Consider the following 19,543-nt stretch of genomic DNA (forward strand, 5'->3'; position numbering starts at 1 on the left):
CCCAGCCTCATTGTCCCCTCCTTCCATTTGTCTTTCAGCTGCAGGGAAGCCAAAGGCTCAGAAACTCAAGTGCTCATACTGTGACAAGTCATTCACCAAAAACTTCGACCTGCAGCAGCACATCCGAAGGTACATAGACGTGGTGAGGCAGGTGTGGCTGGGGCCATCTGTGCTGGAAGTGAGACTCTTTTTTTCAGCCCCTAGCCGGGGGGTGACCCAGGTTGCACTTGCCATGTCATGGTGTTCAGGCTGTAGTCCAGGTTGGGGTGGTTTTCCCTCTTCTGTCTCAGGAGCAGTGGAAGGGACCTGTAAAAGCTGCGGGACCTGCCCACAGAGACTGGGAAGGTCAGGGACGGGGCGGTATGGGAAGAAAAGCACTGAACCCAGGTGGGCTTCGCAGATACGTCAGGGCTGTCTCAGGCCTCCCCCCTGCAGAACAGGCTGGCCAGCCAGGGCTGCCGTGCTCCGCAAATGGGACTCTGTGAGCTCTCTGCTCACTCCGGACTAAGCATGCAGGGATCCCTGCTGGGCCTGGGTTTTTCCATCTGTGAAAGGGGAGGCTGGACTGTTCAGCATCTCTCACACAGTGAGATGCACTGGTACATGAGATGATTTTTGGTGGTTCATGGATATGGGGTTGAAAAGTTCTGAAAGATGTAGTGGGAAAATTCTTCCCTTTGTAATTTCAGTCCTTGGAGAGTCATAGAGAAAACCTCAATTTGGTATAATTTGGTCTTTAACACTTTTGGTATACATGCTCGTCTCTTATAACAGAGAGAGAGAGAGAGAGAGGGAGAGAGAGACAGAGAGAGAACAAACCTCAGATTCCAGCCATGGCTGGCAGCAGCTTCTCTCTAGACCAGGGTTTTTCAGCCTTGCTGCTACTGACATTTTGGATCTTGGATCACATTATTCTTTGCTGTGGGGAGCTAATGTGCGCATTATAGAATGTTTAGGAGCATCCCTGGCCTCTAACCGTTAGATGCTAGGAGTGTCGCAGCCTACAGCTGTGACAATCAAAAATGCCAATGTCTCCTGGAGGGCAAAACCGACCTCAGTTGAGAACTGGTCTACACTAGTGCTGTCCAATAGAACTTTCTGTAATGATAGAAATGTTCAAATTGGGCTGGACACGGTGGCTTATGCCTGTAATCCCAGCACTTTAGGAGGTTGAGGTGGGCGGATCACTTGAGGTCAGGGGTTCGAGAGTAGCCTGGTTAACATGGTGAAACCCCGTCTCTACTAAAAATATCAAAATTAGCCCAGCATGGTGGCGGGTGCCTGTAGTTCCAGCTACTTGGAAGACTGAGACAGAAGAATCCCTTGAACCCAGGAGGCAGAGGTTGCAGTGAGCTGAGATCATGCCACTGCACTCCAGCCTGGGCGACAGAGTGAGACACCATCTCAAAAAAAAAAAGAAAAAAGTGCTTAAATTGGTGCTCTCCAATATGGTAGCTACTGACTCTGTATGGCTGTTGAGCACTTGGAATGTGGCTCGTGAGATTGAGAAATTGAATTTCGTATTTTATTTTAATGAATTTTATTTATTTATTTTTAGACAGGGTCTTGCTCTGTTGCCCAGGCTGGAGTGCAGTGGTGTGATCTTGGCTCACTCCAGCCTCAGTATCCCAGGCTCAAGCAGTCCTCCCATCTCAGCCTCCCAAACTGCTGAGACCACAGGCTCACACCACAACACCTAGCTAATTTTTGTACTTTTTGTAGAAATAGGGTTTCATCATGTTGCTCAGGCTGGTCTTGAACTCCTGAGCTCAAGTGATTCTCCCATCTTGGCTTCCCAAAGTGTTGGGATTACAGGCATAAGCCACCATGCCGGGCTTGAATTTAAATTTAAATAGCCCCATATAGCTTATGTCTACCTTATTGGACAGTATAGCTCTGGATCTTGCATTTTGTTTGTTGTTGTTGCTTTATGACAGGTGGTTTTCCATACAGAATAACAAAAGGAAGCTTTTTAAAAAAGATTATTTTATTTTAATTTATTTAATTTTAGAGACAAAGTCTTGCTCTGTCATCCAGGCTGGAGTGCAGTAGCATGGTTATACTCACTATAGCCTTCAACTCCTGGGCTTAAGCAATCCTTCTGCCTCAGACTCCCAAAGTGCTAGAATTACATATGTGAGCCATAAAATTATTTTAAGTTGGGGTGGGCGTGGTGGCTCATGTCTGGAATCCCAGCACTTTGGGAGGCCGAGGCGGGTGGATCACGAGGTCAAGAGATAGAGACCATCATGGCTAACATGGTGAAACCCCCGTCTCTACTAAAAATACAAAAATTAGCCGGGCATGGTGGCGCACGCCTATAGTCCCAGATACTTGGAAGTCTGAAGCAGGAGAATCGCTTGAACCGGGAAGCGAAGGTTGTAGTGAGCCAAGATCGTGCCACTGCACTCCACTCTGATGACAGAGCGAGGCTCTGTCTCAAAAAAAAATTATTTTAAGTTTTAAAAAAGTGAGTTGATTTGAAGAAAAATGTTAAACTGTGGTACAAGTCCTGTGCAGTGACAACTAGAATGTTTTCTCCTTCAAATGACAGAAGTCCCCATTTGTTTATTCATTTTTGAGATGGAGTCTCTCTCTGTCACCCAGGCTGGAGTGTAGTGGTGTGATCTTGGCTCACTGCGACCTCCACCTCCCGGGTTCAAGCGAGTCTCCTACCTCAGCCTCCTGAGTAGCTGGGACTACAGATGCGTACCACCACACCCAGCTAAGTTTTGTATTTTTAGTAGAGACGGAGTTTCACCGTGTTGCTCAGGCTGGTCTCAAACTCCTGACCTCAAGTGATCCACCTGCCTTGGCCTCCCAAAGTGCTGGGATTACAGACGTGAACTACTGTGCCAGGCCGGAAGTCCTCATTTAAATGGGCTTGGACAGTTAGGAAATGTTATCTCACAGTATGGGATGGCCAGAGAAGGATGGCTCCAGGGTTTGTTGATGAGCAACTCAGTAACTTGACCCAGAACCCAGGGTCTTTCCATCTCTGGTCTGCCTGCCTCAGCAAGAAGGCTTGTCTCCATGGTGTCAGAGGGTGGCCAGTGGCATCTGGATGTTCTTTCTGGGCCTTCCTGGTGGCTGTGAGCTCCTGGGCTTAGGCCTTGTCCTCGTTCCTGCAGGAGGGCACTGACAAGCCTTGTCTTCCACAGCCACACCGGCGAGAAGCCCTTCCAGTGTATTGCATGTGGCCGTGCCTTTGCCCAGAAGTCTAATGTTAAGAAACACATGCAGACCCACAAGGTGTGGCCTCCAGGACACAGTGGTGGCACCGTGTCTCGAAACTGTGTGACTGTACAGGTCATGGCCCTGAACCCCAGCAGGCAGGAGGACGAGGAAAACACAGGTGGGTGGAAGTAGGGAATGCCATGCTCCTCATGCCTCTCTTCTGCTGCTTCGCAGGTGTTGTTGCTAGCTGTGTGACCTTGGGCAACCCCCATGACCAAACATACGACATATGTGGCATTACTCTAATACTATACACATGGCAGACATCACTATTCAATCACCCACCCTTTTTTGGCTGAGCCTGGTCTCACTTCAGAATCTTTTTTTTTTGAGACAGAGTTTCGCTCTTATTACCCAGGCTGGAGTGCAATGGCGCGATCTCGGCTCACCGCAACCTCCGCCTTCTGGGTTCAGGCAATTCTCCTGCCTCAGCCTCCTGAGTAGCTGGGATTGCAGGTACGCGCCACCATGCCCAGCTAATTTTTTGCATTTTTACTAGAGACGGGGTTTCACCATGTTGACCAGGATGGTCTCGATCTCTTGACCTCATGATCCACCCGCCTTGGCCTCCCAAAGTGCTGGGATTACAGGCTTGAGCCACCACGCCTGGCTTTTTTTTTTTTTTTTAACTTATGAATTGCTTATTTCTGGAATTTTCCATTTAATATTTTCAGACCATGGTTGACTCTGGATAATTAAAATCATGGAAAGCCAAACTGCAGGTAAGGGGAGATTAGTATAACATAAAAATTTATGAGCCCATACTGTTAAAATAAATGAATGAATAAATAAATAGGGAATGAAAGACAGCCCTTTCTTTTTTAAAAAAAATTTTTCTTTAAGTCTGGGATACATGTCCAGAATGTACAGGTTTGTTACATAGCTATACCTATGCCATGGTGATTTGCTGCACCTATCAACCCGCCATCTAGGTTTTAGGCCCCGTATGCATTAGGTATTTGTCCTTGTCCCCCACCCCCCAATAGGCCCCAGCGTGTGATGTTCCCTTCCCTGTTCTCATTGTTCAATTCCCACCTATGAGCGAGAACATTTGGTGTTTGGTTTTCTATTCCTGTGTTAGTTTACTGAGAATGATAGCTTCCAGCTTCATCCATGCCCTCACAAAGGACATGAACTCATTCTTCTTTATGGCTGCATAATATTCCATGGTGTATATGTACCACATTTAAAGAAAATCCTTTCTTACGGTAAAATATGTATTGATAAAAGTAGAAATAATGTTTAAATTAGAAAAATAACTATTTAACAGCTACCATAGTTATATGATCATGTGCTGTGTAAGGATGTTTCCATGAGTGACAGATAGCGTATGTGACAGTGGTCCCATAAAGTTGTAATGGAGCTGGAAAATTTCTGTCATCTAATGACATTGTTGCCATTGTAAAGTCATAGCACACTGCATTACCTTTTCCATGTTTAGTTACGTTTATTTTAAAAATTTTAGATTTAGGGGGTACATGTGCTTGTTTGTTACATGGGTATTGCATGCATAATGGTGGGGGCTGGGCTTCTAGTGTACCTATCACCCAAATACTAGACATTGTACCAACAAGTAGTTTTTCTTTCTTTTTTTTTTTTTTTTTTTTGAGACAGAGTTTCGCTCTTGTTACCCAGGCTGGAGTGCAATGGCGTGATCTCGGCTCACCGCAACCTCCGCCTCCTGGGTTCAGTTAATTCTCCTGCCTCAGCCTCCTGAGTAGCTGGGATTACAGGCACACACCACCATGCCCAGTTGATTTTTTTGTATTTTTAGTAGAGACGGGGTTTCACCATGTTGACCAGGATGGTCTCGATGTCTTGACCTTGTGATCCACCCGCCTCGGCCTCCCAAAGTGCTGGGATTACAGGCTTGAGCCACCGCGCCCGGCTGTATTTTGTTTTTTGAGACAGAGTCTCACTCTGTCACCCAGGCTGGAGTACAGTGTTGCTATCTCAGCTCGCCGTAACCTCCGTCTTCCTGGTTCAAGTGATCCTCCTGCATTAGCCTCCCAAGTAGCTGGGATTACAGGTGCCCACCACCATGCCTGGCTAATTATTGTATTTTTAGTAGAGACACAGTTTCACCACGTTGGCCAGGCTGGTCTCGAATCCCTGACCTCAAATGATCTGCCTACCTTGGCCTCCCAAAGTGCTGGGATTACGGATGTGAGCCACCACACCCGGCCAACAGGTAGTTTTTCAACCCTTGCCCTCTCTCACTATCCCGGCTTAGAAGCTGTTTTCTCTATGTTGCTCCAAGCAGTCACTGTAGTTGATGAGAAGTTGAAAGCTATTCAACCTCCGTGGGCAATTGGTCTCCAAAACTCTTTATACATGTGGGATTCTTATCATTTGTCCCTGAGCTAATGATCCTACCCCTGATATTAGTTTAGTTTCTTTTTTGCATGAAGATGAGAACTTGCTAGGTTAGAGCAGCACTGCCCAGCAGAAATATATGAACAACATATGTAATTTAAAATGTTCAGCCAGGCATGATGGCTCACGCCTGTAATCCCAGTACTTTGGGAGACCGAGGCAGGCAGATCACGAGGTCAAGAGATTGAGACCATCCTGGCCAACATGGTGAAACCCGTCTCTACTAAAAGTACAAAAATTAGCTGGGTGTGGTGGTGTGCGCCTGTAATCCCAGCTACTCGGGAGGCTGAGGCACGGGAATCACTTGAACCCGGGAGGCAAAGATTGCAGTGGGCCGAGATCACACCACTGCCCTCCAGCCTGAGAGATAAAGCAAGACTCTGCCTCCAAAAAAAAAAAGGAAAAGAAAAACATTAGCCCGGGCAATATGGTAAAACCCTATCTCTATTTAAAAAAAAAATTATGTAAGTTCTGTCTTTAGTGGCAAAAATAATCTTAAATAAATAAATGAAATATCAAAAGCAAGTTAGTTACTTCCAAGACATAAAAAAATAAATAAAATTTTCTAGTAGCTACATTAAAAACAATTTTTAAAAAGATTAATTTTAATTATATATCTTATTTAAGCAGGTATATATATTTTATATGCGTGTGTGGGGTGTGTGTGTGTGTGTGTGTGTGTGTGTGTGTGTGTGATAGAGTCTCACTCCTCACTCTGTCGCCCAGGCTGGAGTGCAGTGGCACGATCTTGGCTCAATGCAACGCCCATCTCCTGGTATCTAACCCAATATATTAACATTATTATTAGTTTAACATGTAATATAAGGATTAGATATACTTTATATTCTTTTTTTACTAAATTTTGTATATAATGTATATATAAGTAGGTATATACATTTATCACACATCTGGGTATGGGCTAGACATATTTCTTTATTTCTTTCTGGTTTTTTTTTTTGGGGGGGGGGCTCAAGTGATCCTCCTGCTTCAGCCTCCTAAGTAGCTGGGACGGGGGTGCACTACTGTGCCTGGCTAATTGTTAAACATTCTTTTTTGTAGAGACAGGGTCTTGCTTTGTTGCCCAGGCTGGTCTCAAACTCCTGGGCTCAAGTGATCCTCTCACCTCACTCAGCCTTTCAAAGTGCCGGGATTATAGGTGTGGGCCACCATGCCTGGTACCACATTTCAAGTTCTCAGTAGCCACTTGTGGCTCAGGACCACCATATTAAACAGTGTAAGGCCAGAGTCTAAGCCCTTCCCATGTAGCCCCAAGGGTGAGCAATGCCAGCCATGTGCTAGGTAATGAAGGGAGTGTTTTGCTGGGCAAGCAACTTGTGGCCACTTTTATCTGACCTTCCTTCAGGCTTCCTGTTGGAAGTAGTCCTACTGTGTGCCCCCTTGTGAACTCCTTTTTTTCTTAAAAAAAATTTTTTTGAGACAAGATCTTGCTCTGTCACCCAGGCTGGAGTGCAATGGCATGATGGTGCTCCCTGCAACCTCAATTTCCCGGGCTCAAGTGATCCTCCCACCTCAGCTTCCTGGGTAGGTGGGACCACAGGCACATGCAACCATGCTCAGCTAACTCTTTTTTGTTTTTTGTAGAGATGAGGTCTCATTATGTTGGCCAGACTAGTCTTGAACTCCTGACCTCTGGTGATCTGCCTGCCTTGGGCTCCCAGAGTGCTGGGATTACAGGTGTGAGCCATCATGCCTGGCTGATGATTATAATTCTTCCTCTTGGGCTGGGCGCGGTGGCTCAAGCCTCTAATCCCAGCACTTTGGGAGGCCGAGGCGGGTGGATCACAAGGTCGAGAGATCGAGACCATCCTGGTCAACATGGTGAAACCCCGTCTCTACTAAAAATGCAAAAAATTAGCTGGACATGGTGGCACATGCCTGTAATCCCAGCTACTCAGGAGGCTGAGGCAGGAGAATTGCCTGAACCCAGGAGGCGGAGGTTGCGGTGAGCCGAGATCGCGCCATTGCACTCCAGCCTGGGTAACAAGAGCGAAAACTCCGTCTCAAAAAAAAAAAAAAAAAAAAAAATAATAATAATAATAATAATAATTCTTCCTCTTATTATTATTATTTTTCGAGACAGAGTCTTGCTCTGTCACCCAGGCTGGAGTGCAGTGATACAGTCTCTGCTCACTTTAACCTCTGCCTCCTTGGTTCAAGCGATTCTCCTGCCTCAGCCTCCTGAGTAACTGGGATTACAGGCACCCTCCACCACAGTTAGCTAATTTTTTTTTTTTTTTTTTTTTTTTGAGACGGAGTTTCGCTCTTGTTACCCAGGCTGGAGTGCAATGGCGCGATCTCGGCTCACCGCAACCTCCGCCTCCTGGGTTCAGGCAATTCTCCTGCCTCAGCCTCCTGAGTGGCTGGGATTATAGGCACGCACCACCATGCCCAGCTAATTTTTTTTGTATTTTTTTAGTAGAGACAGGGTTTCACCATGTTGACCAGGATGGTCTCGATCTCTTGACCTTGTGATCCACCCGCCTCAGCCTCCCAAAGTGCTGGGATTACAGGCTTGAGCCACCGCGCCCGGCCAGTTAGCTAATTTTTGTATTGTTAGTAGAGATGGGGTTTCACCACGTTGGGTAGGCTGATCTTAAACTTCTGACCTCAAGTGATCCATCTGGTACCCAGCCCGATGATTACAATAAGAAGGGACTGGGGAGGCATTATGAGTACAGCTAGGATGGTGTTCAGAATTTTTAACAACCATGGAGAGGCCTGCAGTGTCTGAGGGGAAAGTCAGAGCAGGGAGGCTTTAGGCAGTAGCTGTTTCTCACTAGGAAAGGAAGTATTTCCGTATTTCAACCTGGGGGATGGCCGTATCTGTGCACATCAGCTGAGTGTGACACTTTAGCACAGAGTCTGACACAAAGTGGGGAGCAGATACCAAGTGAACACAGAGGAGCATGGAGTAGGGGTTCTGTGTGTCCTTCCTGAATGGCCTGGCTCCTTGTCCTGACCTCCCCGGCTTTCTTCATAGGGTTGGGCCAGCCCCTGCCGAGTGCACCACAGCCCCAGGCCTTGCCCACCCCCGTCGAGGATGAGGGAGACAAGCCGGAGCCCAAGCAGGTGGTCCTCATCGACAGCTCCTACCTGTGCCAGTTCTGCCCCAGCAAGTTCAGCACCTACTTCCAGCTCAAGTCTCATATGACCCAGCATAAAAATGAGCAGGTAGGCAGGTGGTGGCAGAGCGGGCCACACCACACCAGTCACGGCCTTTCACTGCTGCTGGAGAACGCTGCCTAGGAAGGGGTAGGAGTCAACAGTCAGACCTTCCATGGCTCTGTTCGCCCAGGGTTAGATCCCTAGTGGGGGCTGATGGAGTCGAGTAAGGTTACCCTTGGGGCAAATCACAGAAAACTTTGACTCGACTCCAGGCCTGAGACAGCTGACTCCACCCAGTGAAAGGACCCTGTGTCTTTCCAGCTCTGGTCTCTGCCATCTCAGGGTATGGCCTTGTCCTCTCCTGATGGCTCATCTTGTGCTTCTGTCCTGGGATGGTGGCCACTCTTTTTTTTTTTTTTTTGAGACAGTTTTACTATTCTGACCAGGCTGGCATGCAGTGGGGCAATCTTCACTCACTGCAACCTCTGCTTCCCGGGTTCAAGTGATTCTTGTGGCTAATTTTTGTATTTTTAGTAAAGATAGGGTTTTACCGTGTTGGTCAGTCTAGTCTCGAACTCCTGACCTCAAGTGATCTGTCCACTTGGCCTCCGGAAGTGCTGGGGATTATAGGCGTGAGCCACTGCAGTCTGGCCAGTGGTCACTCTCTCTAGGCAGCAATCCAGACCCACTGTTATCCATGAGCAAAAAGGGATTATTTCTTCTCTATCATTTTTAGGAGCAAGGAAACTTCTCAGAAGCACTTTGTAGATCTCTCCTTAGTCAAAGCCAGTACATGTGCTCTGTCATTTGAGAATGCATTGTTGTGTACAAATAATAGAAAACTGGCTTCATAGGACTTATTTCTCTCGCATCGGAAGAAATCCCTAAGTAAGCAGTGTTGGGCTTGTATAGAGCAGGTCAGATATGTCCCCATAGACTCAGGCCTCTAGCTTTCTGATCTGCCATTCTTGGCTTATGGGGTTCATCCCAAGGTCGCAGGATGGCTGCTATGTCTGCATCCGTATTCCAGTCAAGCAAATGCAGAAAGCAGGGGGGATTTCTCCTGGGAAGCTTTTGCCTTTGTGTTCTGGAAGTGATGTTGTCCCCAGACTACTGCCTGTATATCATTGGCCAGAAGGGAGTCACGTGGCTGACACTAGATGCGAGAGAACCAGGATCAAGTGTTGTTTTTTTCCTTTTTCTTCTTGTTTTTTCCTGAGATGCACTTTCGCTCTTGTTGTCCAGACTGGAGTGCAATGGCGCGATCTCAGCTCACCGCAACCTCCGCCTCCTGGGTTCAAGCGATTCTCCTGCCTCAGCCTCCCGAGTAGCTGGGATTACGGGCACTCCCCCACCACACCTGGCTAATTTTTGTAGTTTTCATAGAGACAGGGTTTCGCCATGTTGGCCAGTCTGGTCTCGAACTCCTGACCTTAAGTGATCCACTGCCTCAGCCTCCCAGAGTGCTAGGATCACAGAAGTGAGCCACCACACCCAGTCTGTGTTTTTGGATTTTTTTTTAGACAGAGTCTCACTCTGTTGCCCAGGCTGGAGTGCAGTGGTGTGATCTTAGCTCATTGTAACCTCCGCCTCCTGGGTTCAAGGGATTCTCCTGCCTCAACCACCTGAGTAGCTGAGCTTACAGATGTACTCCACTACACCTGGCTGATTTTTGTATTTTTAGTAGAAGTGGGGTTTCACTATGTCGGCCAGGCTGGTCTCAAACTCCTGGGCTCAATTGATCTGCCTGCCTCGGCCTCCCAAAGTGTTAGGATGACAGGCGTGAGCCACCATGCCTGGGCAGGACTATATCTTTTACTTTTTTTTTTTTTTATAAGACGAGGTTTCCCCATGCTGGTCAGGCTGGTCTTGAACTCCCAACCTCAGGTGATCCACCCGCCTTGGCCTCCAAAGTGCTTGGATTACAAGCGTGAGCCACCACGCCCGGCCAGGACCATGTATTTTAACTAGGTGTTACTATTCTGAGCAAATCAAGGTTCACTTTGTTAGGTAGAAGGAGTGCATGATATTGTATAGGCAGCCAGGACTTACGCTATCAAAGTATAATTTTCAAGATGTTAAAAACATACTTCTCATACAAATGAGACTTGAATGTGAATCAAAATTTGGCTTAACTCATTAATGAGGGAACCCGAAGGAAGACAAAGCCTGTTCAACAGAGGCCATGAGACACAGATAGCTATGCCTAATAACTATCAACGAAAAGAAGAGATACTGAAGTCAGATTGCTAAATTACATACAAATCTGGTTAATGTCTTGCAAGACAACAAAACCTATGACCCTTGGGGTTGTCTTCTCTACCTGACAAAAATCAATTACATTGGATCAGTTTTTGACAAGTTAAATTTAACTGTAGAGCCCTAATCAGTGGGAAGTAGTCAGAAGTGCCACCTCCCGTAGAGTGGGATGACTGTGGGCGGGCTGTAGGTGGCTCGTTAGATAGCAGTTCTCAAAGTGAGATTCCTTGCCAGCAGGAGCAGCATCCCCTGAGGATTCCTCATTAGGGGTACACATATTCAGGCCTGCTGAGTCAGATTCTCTGGGGGCAGTCCCCAGCAACCTGTGATTCTAAGGCCTGCTCCAGTTTGAGAGCCGCTATTCCATTATGACATTGAAAGGGTATCCTATCATCTTTTAACTGTATTTCCAGGTCTTGAACAATTTTTCTAAATATACCCATTCTACATAGAGCCTGAAGGAAGGGTATTAGGGCCACCGTGACTGGCTGAGAGGAGGGAACCCTCTAATCGAAATAAAACCAAGGGCTGGGCACAGCGGCCCATGCCTCTAATGCCACCACTTTGGAGGTCAAGACGGGTAGATCACTTGAGGTCAGCCTGGCCAACATGGTGAAACTCCGTCTCAACTAAAAATACAAAAATTAGCTGGGCGTGGTGGTGCACACCTGTAATCCCAGCTACTTGGGAGGCTGAGGGAGGAGAATCACTTGAACCTGGGAAGTGAAGGTTGCAGTCAGCTGAGATTGTGCCACTACCCTCCAGCCTGGGAGACACAGTGAGACTCTGCCTTAAAAATAAATAAATAAGCTGGGCATGGTGGCTCACTCCTGTAATCCCAGCACTTTGGGAGGAGGCTGAGGTGGGTGGATCACGAGGTCAAGAGAGTGAGACTATCCTGGCCAACATGGTGAAACCCTGTCTCTACTAAAAATACAAAAATTAGCTGGGCTTGGTGGCGGGTGCCTGTAGTCCCAGCTACTCAGGAAGCTGAGTCAGGAGAATTGCTTGAACCAGGGAGGCGAAGGTTGCAGTGAGCCGAGATTGTACCACTGCACTCTACCCTGGCAACAATGAGAGGCTCCGTTTGGTGGTGGGGGAGGGGGAAAGAATAAATAAATAAATAAAAACCCAGGGCTTCAGCAGCAGCAGGGGAGCAGAGAGAGTGTCCCAGGCCAGTGCCACAGGCCAGGGGCTGCCGTGGAGGACGCTCTCCTGCCTCCCATCACTTGCCCAGTGTTTTCTCTCAAGGTGTACAAGTGTGTGGTCAAAAGCTGCGCCCAGACGTTCCCAAAGCTCGACACATTTCTGGAGCACATCAAGAGCCACCAGGAGGAGCTGAGCTACCGCTGCCACCTCTGCAGCAAGGACTTCCCCTCACTGTATGACCTGGGCGTGCACCAGTACTCCCACAGCCTTCTACCGCCGCATAGCCCCAAGAAGGACAGCGCCGTCTACAAGTATGTGCCCTCCCACTTCCCTCTCCCTGGGTGGACGGGTGAGTGGGCAGGGAGCCCAGGACCTGTGGCCTTGGTGGTTCTGACTACTCAGGACCAATGAGATACTTAAAAGGAGAAACTGAGGCTCCTGGCTGGGGTGCAACCTGGCAGAGTGGGTTCTGGGCTTTGGCACTGGTGGAAGAAAGGATGCTGGCTCTCCTTATATCATTCTTATGTCTTGGCAGACATTTTTCCTAAAAAAAAAAAAAAATCCTTAAAAAGAGGAACCAATATTTCCTTGTTCATAGTAGAAAAAGGTTTGAGCATTTCATTCCAAACTAAACAATTATGACAGTATAATTTGGACTCATAATCTACAAAATTTAGGTACAGTCAAAGCAGTACACCAATTATTACAATGAAAAAAGAATGGGCAGGGTGTGGTGGCCCACATCTGTAACCCCAGCACTTTAGGAGGCCAAGGCAGGAGGAGGCTAAAAGTTTGAGACCAGCCTGGCCACATAATGAGATCCCATCTCCACAAAATAAAATAAAATTTAAAATGAACAGTAACATGTTTAAAAGCAAAAATCATAAACATAATATATATTTGTTTTATACTCTGTAAAACTAGATTAAAGTTGAAGCTATATGCTGATTCTTATTTTTATTTTATTTATTTCTTTGAGATAGTGTTTTGCCCTGTTGCCCAGGTTGGAGTCCAGTGGCACCATCACGGCTCACTGCAGCCTCCCCAGGCTCAGGTGATCTTCCCACCTCAGCCTCCTGAGTAGCTGGGACTAACAGGCATATGCCACGATGCCCAGCTAATTTTGTATTTTTTGTAGTGACAGGGTTTTGCTATGTTGCTCGGGCTGGTCTTGAACTCCTGGGCTCAAGTGATCCTCCCATCCTGGCCTCCCAAAATGCTAGGATTACAGGCGTCAGCTACCATGCCCAGCTTATATGCTGATTCTTAGAATGAACAAGGAGTGGACCAAGTATGGATTTTTTTTTTAGATGGAGTCTTGCTCTGTTCCCCAGGCTGGAGTGCACTGGTGTGACTCCACTCACTGCAATTCCACCTCCCACGTTCAAGCAATTCTCCTGCCTCAGCCTCCTGAGTAGCTGGGACTACAGGTGTGCGCCACCACATCCAGCTAATTTTTGTATTTTTAGTAGAGATAGGGTTTCACCATGTTGATCAGGCTGGTCTCCAACTCCTGACTTCAGGTGATCCACCCACCTCAGCCTCCCAAAGTGCTAGGATTACAGGTGTGAGCCACCATGCCCAGCCAAAATATGGAGTTTAAGGTAATTTCCTCTGATAATAATTTATATCACTTCAGTCTTCCGTTGTGGTCATGAAGAGAGTCCCTTTGACAGAAATGATGAAGGGCTCCCTCAGTTTTGCCACATGCTTTTTATTTATTTATTTATTTATTTTTCTTTTGCCACATGCTTTTTATCCTTAGATCTTCACCTTGAGGCTGGGCACAGTGGCTCACACCTGTAATCCTAGTATTTGGGAGGCTGAGATGGGAAGATGGCTGAGCCCAGGAGTTTGAGACCAGCCTGGGCGACATAGCAAGACCTTGTCTCAATAAAAATTAGCTGGCGTGGTGGCACGCACCTGTAGTCCCAGCTACTTAGGAGGCTCAGGTGGGAAGATTGCTTGAGTCCAGGAGGTTAAGGCTGCTGTGAGCCGTGATCACACCACTGCACTCAACCTGGGCGACAGAGACTCCTGTATCCAAAAAAAAAAAAAAAGAGATCTTCACGTTATTCTCTTTGGAGCTATTGACCTCTGATCATCCTTGTTGAATTTCTCTGCCTCAGTTACTTTCTGGTCCATCTGCCGGGTCCTCCTTTGTGGGTGGTGTTATCTGCAGATGGGCAGCATCACTTAAATGGTGTTGTGAAATCCCCCATCTACAGTCATCTTGCTGTGCATTTGCCTGCATCGTCTGCGAGCAGCTGTCTCACAAAGCCCATGGGGGTAGATAGTAGTGAAAGGCCAGGAGTGGTGTTTGTCTGGAGCCTCCTTCCAGTTCATTAGCAAATATTTTCCTGTTAAAATGGTTTTTGCTTCTCTGTACAGGCTCCTACCTGCAGAGATTTGGCGTATGTGTTAATGAGGCCCTTGTAACTCCTGAGTGAGCTTCTGGGGTTCAGAGATAAGTAAATACCTTGAGCTTAAAATGCATGGGCTGCTCAGGGAGACAGGTCCGTAAATAAACAAATGTACCCTATCACTTGATAAAATGCTATCACATATGTTTATACTGTATAGAAGTACCACAGGGGGAGGCAGGTTAAGAGAAGCTGTCCCAGGAGCAATGATGTCTGAACTGGATTTTGGAGGCTGAATAGGAGTTTGCCAGGTAGACAATGGATGGTGTGGAATAGATTTCTAGCAGGAGGAACCAATTGAGTTTAAAAAAAATAGCAAGTGGTTTATTAATAGAATGACTGGAAACTGGGTGTGGTGGCTCACGCCTATAATCTGGGCACTTTGGGAGGCTGAGGCAGGAGAATCACTTGAATCTGGGAGGCAGAGGTTGCAGTGAGCCGAGATTGTGCCATTGCACTCCAGCTTGGGCAACAAGAGTGAAACTCCATTTCAAAAAAAAGAATGACTGGAGGCTGGACGCGGTGGCTCATGCCTGTAATCCCAGCACTTTGGGAGGCTGAGGTGGGTGGATCACCTGAGGTCAGGAGTGATCCGCCTGGCTAACATTGTGAAACACTGTTTCTACTAAAAATACAAAAAATTAGCCAGGGATGGTGGTGTGCGCCTGTAATCCCAGCTACTCAAGATGCTGAAGCAGGAGAATCACTTGAACCCAGAAGGCAGAGGTTACAGTGAGCCAAGATTGCGCTACTGTACTCCAGCTTAAGAAGCAAGAGTGAAACTCCGTCTCAAAAAAAAAAAAAAAAAAAGAAAAAGAAAAAAGAAAATAGAATGACTGTTGTGTAGAGTGGAAGCGGGAGGGAGATGTTTAGATGGGTCCGTGGGAAAAAGTCAGGCCAAGGCATGAAGGGCCGTGTGGAAATCACAAGAGCTTTGAGAAGTTGACAGAGGATCTAGAACTCAAGAAATGGGGTGTAGGGTAACTTGCCCCCAGGGCTCTGGGAAATGGGGCAAGAGAGGCACAGAAGCCAAGCACAGCTCTGGCCAGCCAAGGGGCAGAAATTTCTGGCAGTAATGACTTATTCCCATTTGTGCTCGGGAAATTTTCTTTTGCTCTTGCCCTTCCAATTTGTGGATTATCGGTGAGTTCCTGTGGCTGTGTGACTCTGGAGGGAGATGCCAAGTAAAGGGAAGGAAGTACCTGCTCTGTGCCAAGCTTGCATTAGTGGTATCAGTCCCTACCGTCCTGGGAGGTAGGTGGTATTCTCCGCATTTTGAAGATGAGGACACTGAGGCTCAAAGAGAAGTGACCTGCCCACCAGAGAAACAACATCAGCAGAGTTTAGATTCGAACCTTAGTGTGAGATCTTGAAAGCCTCACAGCCCTGGTCTTGGAGCTTCCAGGTTGAAGGTTGAGCCCAAAGCTGATGGTCCCCGTGCAGTCCCCTTGCAGGGTCATAGGGCCAGTGACCTTTTGTAGATATTGCAGCTGTTGTCCCATCCCAAAAGTAAGGCCCAATGAGCCAGGCCCCCATCTGGACGGCCCGAAGGTGGAATGGTATCATGGGTAATGATAAGGGTTCTGGAGTCATTGGCCTGTGCTTAATCCTGTCTTGACTGCAAATCCAGTGGATGACCTTGGGCAAGGTATTCAGCCACTGTTAGCCTCAGTTTTCTCCTCTGTGAAATGGGGATCACTGTCGTGTCTGCCCTATTGGATTATTTATAAGGATCAAGTAAGACAAGGCTCAGGCTCTTAGACGTGGTACCTGGAACATAGTAGGTACTCAATAAATGTGATTGCTACAATTATTATTATCTGTGTTATTTAAATAGAGGCTTGGCTGCATGCAATAGAGACCTAAAATAACAGTGGCTTATGCACCATGAGAGTTGATTCTCTCTCATAGTGGCGTTTGAGTGGGTGTGGTAGCTTCATCATATTTTTAGAGGTCCAGGCCCTGTCATTCTGGTTTCTGTTCCCTGTGAGCCACATTGCCTTGGCCTGCTTATGAGTACTTTCCCTAAACCTCTCAAACAAATTTTAATCATGCCACTATATCTTTATGTTTAATTTTTTCTTTTAAAGAAGAAAATCTGGCTGGGCACAGTGGCTCACGCCTGTAATCCCAGCACTTTGGGAGGCTGGGGAAGGTGGATTACTTGAGATCAGGAGTTCGAGACCAGCCTGGCCAACATGGTGAAACCCCATCTCTACTAAAAAAAAAAAAAAAAAAATCCAAAAATTAGCTGGGCATAGTGACACACTCCTATAGTCTCAGTCACTCCAGAGGCTGAGGTAGAAGAATCACTCAAACCCAGGAGGTAGAGGTTACAGTGAGCCAAGATTGTGCCACTGCACTCTAGCCCGGGTGACACAGAGAGACTTCATCTTAAAAAAAAAAAAGAAAAAGAAAAATAAGATTTATTAGTTTTTCCCCCAATTGCAAAAGTCAGTGTTCAATTAAAATGTTCAATGCAGAGAAAAGAATTTTTTTAAAACCCACACAAAAAAACAAACTGTCACCCAGAGATCACTGCACTGTTAACCTCTTGGTAGATGTCCTTTGGTATATATCTATAATAAATATGTTTACAGATATGGATACAGATATAAATATCACAGACTATATTTGAGTCAGGTGATCCCAAATACAGTCACTGAATTTGGTAAAAATTCATCATACTATCTTCTTGTAGCACAGTGTCCAACAAACAGACTGATTTAAAGGGATCACTGTACATGTGGTTTTATCACTTAAAACTTTTTCACTTAAAATAGTTATTAGCTGGGCATGGCGGCTTGTGTCTATAATCCTAGCACTGTGGGAGGCCAAGGCAGGCAGATCACTTGAGGCCAGGAGTTCAAAACCAGCCTGAGCAACATGGTGAAACATTGCCTGTACAAAAAAATACAAAAATTAGCCAGGCATGGTGGCGTGCACCTGTAGTCCCAGTTACTTGGGAGGCTGAGCTGGGAGGATTGCTTGAGCCCAGGAGTTCAAGGCTGCAGTGGGCCGTGATCACTGTGATATGCCACTGCATTCGTGAGACCCTGATCTCAGGGAAAAACAAAGACACTGGTAATATGATGTCTTTGCATTTCAGCACTAATAGTCCTGCCTCATTCTCTACACAGCTGCTTAGTATTCCACTGTGCATGGAGGTGCTGTGACTTAACGTCACCTCCCACTGTTGGGTGGTGAGATTATTTTCAGTTTGTCATTAGTATAAAGAATGCTATAGAGAAGAACTTTGGGCATACATCTTTGCTCTTTTATAAATTTCTAGAAGTGATTTTGCAGGTCAGAGTTCAAAGGGTTTTTTTTTTTTTTTTGAAGATTCTCCACTTCAAAAAATAATTGTGTGTATACAGTGCAATATTTAAAACTATGATAGGACATAGAGTGAATAGGAATTCTCCATCCACTGTGACCCACTTCCCTGTATCACAGGCAATCATGTTCAAAAGTGTTCTTTTTAGACCTTTCATTTTGTAATAATTTTATTATTGATTGATTTATTTTTGAGACAGGATCTTGCTCTGTCACCCAGGCTGGAGTACAGTGGCACAATCACGGCTCACTGCAGCCTTGACCTCCCTGGTTCAAACAATCCATCCCTCTCAGCCTCCTGAGTAGCTGGGACTGCAGGTGTGCACCGCCACTCCCAGCTAATTTTGTATTTTTTGTAGAGACGAGGTTTTGCTATATTTCCCAGGGTAGCCTAGAACTCCTAGGCTCAAGCAGGCCACTCTCCTCAGCTTCCCAAAATACTAGGATTACAGGCATGAGTCACCATGCCTGGCCTTAAATATATGTGTTTTAAGGCTTTCCGTTGTTTTATAAATTTATATTTAATTTTAATTTAATTAATTAATTTTTTTATGAGACAGGGTCTTACTCTGTCACTAAGGCTAGAGTGCAGTGACATGATCTTGGCTCACTGCAGCCTTGACCCTTGACCTCCCCTGGCTCAGGTGATTCTCCCACCTTAGCCTCCTGAGTAGCTGTGACTACAAGCATGCACCACTATGCCCACCTAATTTTTTTTTTTTTTTTTTTGTAGAAATGGGGTTTTGCCATGTTGCCCAGGCTGGTCTCAAATTCCTGGGTTCAAGTGATCCTCCTGCATTGGCTTCCCAAAGTGCCAGGATTACAGGCGTGAACCACTGCACGAGGCCAGTTTTTTTTTTTTTTTTTTTTTTTTTTTTTTTGAGACAGGGTCTCTCTCTGTCACCCAGGCTGGAGTACAGTGGTGTGATCACGGCTCACTGCAGCCTTCGCCTCCTGGGCTCAAGCAGTCCTCCACCTCAGCTTCCCCGAGTAGCTGGGACCACAGGGGCATGCCACCAGGCCTGGCTAATTTTTGTATTTTTTATAAAGATGGGGTTTCGCCATGTTGCCTAGGCTGGTCTGGAGTTCCTGGGCTCAAGTAATCCACCTGCCTTGGCCTTCCAAAGGCTGGGATTATAGGCATGAGCCACTGCACCTAGCCAATTTTTACTTTTTAAAAAAAAATTATTTCTTTTTTTAAAAAAAATTAATTGTGCTTCTCCTTCTGTACAATTTTTACCTTTTTTTTTTTTTTTTTTTTTTTTGAGATGGAGTTTCGCTCTTGTTAACCCAGGCTGGAGTGCAATGGCGCGATCTCGGCTCACCGCAACCTCCGCCTCCTGGGTTCAGGCAATTCTCCTGCCTCAGCCTCCTGAGTAGCTGGGATTACAGGCACGCGCCACCATGCCCAGCTAATTTTTGTATTTTTTTTAGTAGAGACGGGGTTTCACCATGTTGACCAGGTTGGTCTCGATCTCTCGACCTCGTGATCCACCCGCCTCGGCCTCCCAAAGTGCTGGGATTACAGGCTTGAGCCACCGCGCCCGGCCAATTTTTACCTTTTTTTAGTAACAGTGTGTCACTGTGTTTAGGCTAGAGTGCATCAGCTATTCACAGGTGTGGTCCCCTTCCCTCAG

General features: G+C 46.5%; 1 protein-coding gene across 4 annotated transcripts in view; it reads left to right on the forward strand.

The window, feature by feature from the left end:
* The window catches only part of ZNF341 (zinc finger protein 341), a 58,699-nt gene that overhangs the window by 24,986 nt on the left and 14,170 nt on the right, over nt 1–19,543 (forward strand). For all 4 annotated transcript variants that reach the window (XM_039479234.2, XM_039479232.2, XM_074406412.1 and 1 more), the window contains 4 exons: nt 39–129; nt 3,162–3,355; nt 8,615–8,805; nt 12,250–12,458. In XM_039479234.2, coding sequence (XP_039335168.1) covers nt 39–129; nt 3,162–3,355; nt 8,615–8,805; nt 12,250–12,458 — 685 coding nt within the window. The remainder of the gene's footprint in view (nt 1–38; nt 130–3,161; nt 3,356–8,614; nt 8,806–12,249; nt 12,459–19,543) is intronic.

Source organism: Saimiri boliviensis, chromosome 9 (assembly GCF_048565385.1).
Source record: "Saimiri boliviensis isolate mSaiBol1 chromosome 9, mSaiBol1.pri, whole genome shotgun sequence".
Lineage (NCBI taxonomy): Eukaryota > Metazoa > Chordata > Mammalia > Primates > Cebidae > Saimiri > Saimiri boliviensis.